At 54.1% G+C, this 7,398-nt stretch overlaps 1 protein-coding gene across 4 annotated transcripts in view; it reads right to left on the bottom strand.

Annotated features, from left to right (window-relative positions):
* The window catches only part of Sipa1l3 (signal induced proliferation associated 1 like 3), a 220,383-nt gene that overhangs the window by 18,341 nt on the left and 194,644 nt on the right, over positions 1-7,398 (bottom strand). For all 4 annotated transcript variants that reach the window (XM_019208749.2, XM_019208750.1, XM_019208751.1 and 1 more), the window contains one exon: positions 6,415-6,636. In XM_019208749.2, the coding sequence (XP_019064294.1) occupies positions 6,415-6,636 (222 nt within the window). The remainder of the gene's footprint in view (positions 1-6,414; positions 6,637-7,398) is intronic.

Raw genomic sequence — 7,398 nt, 5'->3', positions numbered from 1 at the left:
TTTTTTTTTTTTTTTTTTTTTTTTTTTGGGTAGTGGGGATCGAACTTGGGACCTTGCGCTTGTGAGGCAGGTGGTGGAACCACTGAGCTAAATCCCTGGCCCTCTATGCTCTAACACGGAAGCGCTGCCCTGAGATTTGATGAGAAAGAGCATGGGAGGAAGGCCGCAGTGTGCTTACAGGTGACTGTGCTGATGCTGAAAAGGGAACCAAAGGGTCCGGGTGATCAGGCATCGCTGTCATATCTGGCTATGGCTGTAAGAAATAAAATGATGGTTGCTTCTGGGGAGGGAGCTGCAGGGCTGGATGCCGGCTGGGGGAAGAAGAGAGGCTAATTTTTCACTGCAAACCCTTCTGCACTCTTCTGCTTTTCAGATGGTACAGATTTTATCCTCCTAAACATACCTCAAGCTTTTGTGTAACAGCACTGGACATAGCCTCAGATTTGCCCATGCTGTCTAAATTTGGATTTTGCCATGTTGTGGGATTAAATCACTTCCACTAGAAAAGGAAAGACAGAGAAATCACAAAGGCTCTTAGTCAGGACCAGATGGGGGCAACTCCCTTTTCCTGTGACAGGCAGGTCAGAGGTGGAAGGCAACCAGTGGGTCACACGGGACTAGGCCTGATCCCTGCTGACTAGGAGCCCGGCCTCTGACTGTGGCCCGGGGTAATGAAGCTAATTAGCACTGCTGTCAGCCTGGCTGAGCTGGGGGTTCTGCAAAGGAGGCTGCAAGGACACTTGCCAGGGCCACACCCCAGGCGGCAGGACGATGTGTGGGAGAGGACAGCAGGTCGAGGTGAGGCATGCTGCTGCGTGCGGGAGGCTGGGCTCAGGTCTTCCCTGGCTCCTTCTTTGGCAGCACTGAGCTGGATCCAGAGGACCCTAAACCCAAGGAAGGAGGGGCCTGATGCTGCCGCCCACTGAGTGCTCACACACCTCTGGGGACAGAGGCATCCTGCCTGCCCCACGGTGGCTGGGGAAACCGAGGCACAGTGAGGACACTCAGAATCAAGCCTTGCCCAATGTTTGAGCCATCCTGTAATTTGCTCATGATGGAACAGTGTGAGACGCATGTTCGAGCGCCACCAGCACTTCCCCGGATGTCCCAGCACAGAGACGTGGATCCGGGCTGAGGAGCCGGGCCGTGCTCCTAAGTGGGGGTGCTATCATAACTGTAGCAGTGACAAGCTCTCTAGAACATAAACTCCCCCCAGGTCCTGCGTGCCCCTACTCCATCTCGTCCTCCTCACTGCCCTACACAAGTGGGTCATCACTCTTTATGGCTGAGGCTGCTTGGGGCCTGGGTCATCAGCTGTCACTGCCACCCCACATGACAGGCCCTGAGGTGACGGCAGAGGCTCCTCCAAGGCCTGGCTTCCCCTCCCTGGACCTGGGTTCACTGAGACAAGGGTGAGCGCACCTTAAACACACGAGCCTCTTGACCTCACTAGGCAGTGGCCCTAATCCATTCAGCACCAAGAAGAGAAGAGCTGGGCCACTCTCTGGAGAACAGAGGCCCATTCATGGCAGTGCTGGCCTCTCGGTCAGATCTGCCTTCTGGGGTAGAGGCGCCCGAGGGAGCTGCTTCTGCCCCTGTTCCTCCCGGCACTAGCCTGGTCCCCACACCCAGAGAACCCTGTGCAGGTTAAACTAGGATTAACTCAGGGCCACTGTCATCCCAGTTTGAAAGCACTACTCAGAGGGGCAGTGGGAGGTAAGTAGCTGATGATGCCCCATGTTGTTCTGCCGGAGGAGGGTCGACAGCCCTGGGACAAAGTGGGCCAGGTGACACTGCAGGCTGTCCCCGAGGCAGAGCTGTTGAAATTTTGGAGCAAAAGGCCTGTGTGCAGGGCCTTCTGTGGCAGAAGTTTTTGGTGTCCATGGCCTACAGAGTCTCCGTCCTTTACTTGCTTACTCTGGCTTCTCTTTAACAAGCGCCCACTCAAACAGAGGGTGGGTGGTTTCTTCCAAGAAATTTCCCCTTGCTGCCTTGAATAACCAGGTTCTCTGTCAGACTGCATTTGGATCCCGGCTCTGCCCCTTCTTGCTGAGGGACTCTGGGCAAGGTACTTCTAACTATGCCCCGGTTTCCTCATCTGGAAGCAGCGGTAAGAACAAGTTTCCTCCTGTGGGATTGTCAGAAGCATCAACAAGGTCAGCTGAGGGCTGCTGGGCGGAGCCACCACCGGTGCCCGGCGTTGGCCACGGCCGGTGCCTTTCTTTCTCTGGGGACACAGCCTCAGTGGGGGATGTGTGTGAGATCCCTGCCCGCGATTGATTGGTGAGAAAGGAGGCTTAGCACATGTGGTGACCACTCCTGGGGACAAATTACAAAGCCAACAATCGTAATGTTTGCAGTGATGAGACCTCCACTAACTAAGTCAGTTCAGGCCCAGGTCTCAGCCGTCCCCCGCTCAGCTCTTCTGACTAGCAAGTGGGGTACAAAGCACCGTGCCCCATATTCTGCAGCGAGGGTAAACTGTGTTAATGGAGGGAAGGGCAGAGGGTACAGATAAATGCAGGGAGTCAAGACACATGAACAGGTGCTCACGCCACTGAAAGGGTTGTGCATCCATTTAGAAATCCATGTAGAATTTTGCCAGAAGTGAAACTGATGTTTTAGAACTAGATTAGGTTACTCAAAAGTGATTCTAACAAGGCAAAGACACTATTTCCAAAATGTTCAACTAGGCATGGTAGCACACACCTGTAATTCCAGCACTGGGAAGGCTGAGGCAGGAGGATCTCTGGGAGTTCAAGGCCAGCCTGGACTACACAGTGAGTTCAACCCAGGCTGACTTACAGAGTGAGACCCTATCTCAAAAACAAAACAAACAAATAGAATTGTCGGGGAAAGCCCGATAAAACAATTTCATGAAATAGTGTACAGACAAAAGCAGTAATTCTGTTAGTATTTTATGTAATTAAAAAATGCACCTGTGACTAAATTAACAGGAGCCACGTTAACTTTCTCATTTGTGTTTAGGTCACATGTGTCTACACAAACCCCACATATATACAAAGAGCTGTCTTCGGATCTTATCCCTGGGGACAGAGAGGGGTACAGTTTAAGGGTTGTTTATATGTATTTTCTTTTCTCTTCTTGGCTGCCCAAGTGTATTTTTCTGAGCAGCTATGATGTGCCTGCCCCGGGCGGGGATCCGGGCGTCTCCCAGAGCTCTCTGCTGTGGGAGCCGCACAGAGGCGCCGTGTTGCTGTGGGAATGACTGCCGTTTGCTCTGGAAAGACGCTGTGTACGGCAAGAGGCCCCAGTGGGGTGGGAAGGCTGAGCCGTCTGTGGAGATGGGAGGGTTTCTCCAAGGAAGGGACATTTCTGTGTGAGGAGCCACGGTTGCTATGATGGTTGAATTCTGTCATTCCGAAAAAGACAGGTGGAAGTCTTAACTTCCAGGGTCTCTCAGTACTGTCTTACAGGGACTCAGGGTCTTTAAAAGGGTAACCAATTTTGTTTTTCCTCCCCAGGGTCTTTGAATTGAGCTACAATCCCAGCCCATTTTTTATTTTGAAACGGGGTCTCACTAAGTTGTTCAGGCCGTACCCGAGTTTGCGGGGCAAGCCTCCTGCCTCAGCCCCCCGGACTGCTGGGATTCCACTACAGACTGCGTGTCCCACCACACCTGGTTTGGAGGCTATGGTGCGGCCCCTACGCTGATGCCTGGAGCCCTTGCAGAAAGGAGAAACGTGGACACACGCGTACAGAGGGAAACGGTCATGTGGAGATGAAAGCAGACCTCTGGGTGAAGCACAGCATGCCAGGTTCTGGTCCTCTGCCACACCGAAAAGTGGGGGCCTCACAAGACCAACTCACTAGAGCTGAAGTGAGAATCAAATGAGACGGGACAGCTCCCATGTTTACCCACTGAATGCCCACGTGCGTGGGAAGGTCACAGTGTCTTGTGACCAAGAGAGTGGCATTTGCTTTCCTGTGTGGGAAATGGGCAGTGGGCCACTGTGAAGGGACACAGAATGAGGTGGAGGCTATCTGGCAGGAAGGCCTGTTTGAAAAGGTGGCATTAGCCTAAGTCCTCACAGAGCTGGAAATTCTCCAGAGCCAGAAGAGCTGTAGAAAAAAATGTTCCTGGTGCTGGAACAAGCCAGTGCAAAGGCCCTGAGGTGAGCTCATACATGGCATATTTGGAAAGTAGCAAGAGGCCGGCGTGGCTGGAGAAGAGTGATGAAGGGGAAGTGATGTGGGGATAGAGCAAGCAGGTTCTGCTCAGAAGTTTGGGTAAACAACATGGTACGCGAGTGTGTGGTTCAGAATGTGCTCAGAGAGCTTTAATCCTCATTAATCCTGGGGAGGCAGGAAGCTAGTGGCAGCTGTAAGCACAGCAGCAAACAGGAAGAATTTAGTTTTCAGAATCCCCTCTGGCTCTCGGTGAGGACCGTGAACTGGATTCTCAGGGTAAGTTCATCATATGTACCTGTCACTCTCTCCGGGGACCCAGTGCTTCTGTCTCTTGACACCTCTCTCCCTCCGAGCTCTGTGTCACCCTCAAATTTGAATGGCCCCATCCAGGTCATGAAAGAAAACTTTACAACGGGATAAGCTGGATGTTGTGGCGTATGTCTGTGATCTCAACACTCAGGAGGCTGAGGCAGGAGGATTGTTGTGAGTTTGAGGCCTGGGGCTGTTAGGGAATTGACCATGTTAGAGTATGCTGTGACCCTAACAACACAGGCTGCATTCTCCTGGTGCTTCTTGGCTAGCAGAATGACTTCACGCTCTTATCTTTAGTTTCCCTCCCACCAAGGCCACAGTGGTCCCGAGAAGTTGAAACCTGCTTCTGCAGGGCTGGACCCATAAAAGGCAACCTGGCCTGTGATGGGTTAGAAGTAGCTGACTCCTCATGAATAAGCAATGGCCCAGCCCAAAACCCATAAACGGACCCTCCCTTCTTTGTTCTCTTCCTCCCTTCTTCTTCCTCTCCTCTGTCTCTGCTCTCTCTCTCTCCTCCCACCCCTTGAATAAAGTCTCCAGTCGGACCTCTCGGTGTATGTGTGGCCTAGTTGCTGAGCGTCACTATTCCCTTTCAGGGGCCATGTAGTTCAAGACCAGCCTTAACTACATAGTGAGACTCTGTCTCAAAAAACAAAACAAGTGGGCCAGGGATTTAGCTCAGTGGCACCATGCCTGCCTCAAAAGCACAAGGTCTTGAGTTCACTCCCTGGTACTGCAAAAAAAACCAAAAAACAAATAAAACAGAAAGGAAGGCAGAATCCTCCTCACCTAACAGAATAAGAGCAGTGGTCTCTAATCTAAACTCTATGCTTTCTCAGTTGTCTGACCCTGGGCCTAAGCTGCCCTATCTGTAACAGGGAGAATCACAGGTCCTCGTGGAGCTCTTGTGAACATTCCCCGAGCTAATTTCAGGTGGAAGAATTTAGAACTAGCTAGGTGTGGTGGCACACGCCTGTCCCAGCACTCTGGGAGGCTGAGGCAGGAGGATCCCAAATTCTAGCTCAGTCTAGGCAACCGAGTAATTTAGTGAAGATGCTGGGTCTTCTTTCACTCCATAGCAAAACACCTCAGCTGAGCGGTTCCTGTGCTGCCTCCACTCAGCTTCTCCCCTCCCTCCACAGCCTCCACGAAGCTCAAGCCCATGCAGTCCTCAGGGGCTCAGTGCCTGTGCCTGGGCGGCTCCTCCTCCAGCCCTTGCCCCCCTCTGTGCCCACCCCCTTCCCGTGAGTCCCCCACCCCTGCGCCTCTGCTGGGCTCCAGACCCTTGTCACACACCCGCTCCTGTAGGGGCCCCAGGACTCCCCAAGCCCACACCTCGCTCAGTTCCCGCTCAGCTCAAGACTTCAAGAGGCCGCGTCGCCTTCTCGCACTCCTCACACCGCGTCCGACCTGCCGTTTGGGTTCAGATCGCCTTCCAGAACCTGCCCCCCTCTCACTACCCCACCACCCGGCACCAGCCCACCGTGTCCCACCCAGACCAGGACAGCAGCTCATCCCTGCTCCCCAAGGCCCCCACCACAGCAGACACAGGAGCCCCTGGGGCACCAACGGGACCGCCCATCCTGTTCTGCGCTCTGTCCTGGCTCCAGTTGCTTAGAGCAGATGCCGTAGGACCTCCCAGGACCTGTCCCCACACCATGGCACCTCACATCCCACCATCCTCCCCTGCTGCTCTCCCTGGCAGCCGCAGGAACATTCCTCCCTCCCTCCCGAAGCCGGCTCCTGCCTCAGGGCCCTGTAGCTGCTGTTCATCCTGCCTGCACTGCTCCTTAGCCGGGGCCACAGCCTGCTGCTTGCTTGGTTGCTGCAACGCTAGCTCCCTGTATCCCCCGGGGTAGCAGAGCCACCATTTCAGGGAGGGAGGGAGGCGACACCCTCTTCCTGGCCCACGGCCACCTGGCTCGGCCTCACTGCGCACCCAGCACTTACTTCTTGGGGTCGGTGAAGGGCAGCGGCCGTGGCGGGGGCTCATCCGTCCTCTTCCACCCTGCTGGGTGCTTACTGCGCACAGGCTGCTTGGAGAAGAAGGACTTGGGGACGGAGGTGGAGAGCTGGAAGGGGCTGGGCTGGGCCAGCTGGGAGGGCCGCGGAGTCTCTGCGCCGGCCGGTTTGTACACCTGAGCGGGGTAGCCAGGCCGGGAGCCCATGTCACTGCAGAGACCAAAGGAAAGAAGGTTCATGCACAGCAGACACAGACACGCGACAGCAGTGGACACTTCCAACAGGACGGAAGGCCACACGGAGCACAGACTCCGGCCCCGGGAGCACCCCGGCACCCAAGTCACCCTGTCCCTTGATGCAACCTATGCAGCTGAGGGTGGGGTCCCGGGTCCCCCCTGTCTCTAGGGGGAGCCGCGCGTGACAGTTGTTGGCTCTACTTCCAAATGGCACTGTGCTGGATTTACTGCTTAACACAGAAGAGAGCGGTGATGGAAATCAGAGAGGAGCAAGAGTGACAGTAAACAGAAAACAGACAGCAGAAGGACAGACGTAAATCTAAACGCCAACAGTTACATTAAAAGGGAACAACGTAAACTAATCAAGAGGCAGAGATTTTCAGACTGGATTTAGAGAGCGACTGTAAATGCTGTCTGCAATACAGCAATATTATTCATGGGTAAAGGTCCCGGAACCCCTGAAGGACCACACCAGGAGTGGACTTTATCACACCCGAAGTCTGGAAGGCGGGGCCCTCGTCAGCTTTCCGCTGCTGGGACAAAATATCTGACACGCACAAATGAAAGGCAACACAGCCCTGGGCGTGGTGGAACACTCCTGTAATCCCAGCACTCAGGAGGCTGAGGCAGGAGGACTGCCAGTTTGAGGCCAAACGGGGCTGCACAGTGAGTTCAAGGCCAGTTTAGACCACACAAGACCCTGTCTCAAAAAATTTTGAAAAAAAAAAAAAAAAAA

Source organism: Fukomys damarensis, unplaced genomic scaffold (assembly GCF_012274545.1).
Source record: "Fukomys damarensis isolate Sample0158 unplaced genomic scaffold, DMR_v1.0_HiC HiC_scaffold_19, whole genome shotgun sequence".
NCBI classification, from domain to species: Eukaryota; Metazoa; Chordata; class Mammalia; order Rodentia; family Bathyergidae; genus Fukomys; species Fukomys damarensis.
The sequence above is the reverse complement of the archived record's forward strand: the minus strand, read 5'-3'. Positions and strand labels throughout refer to the sequence as shown.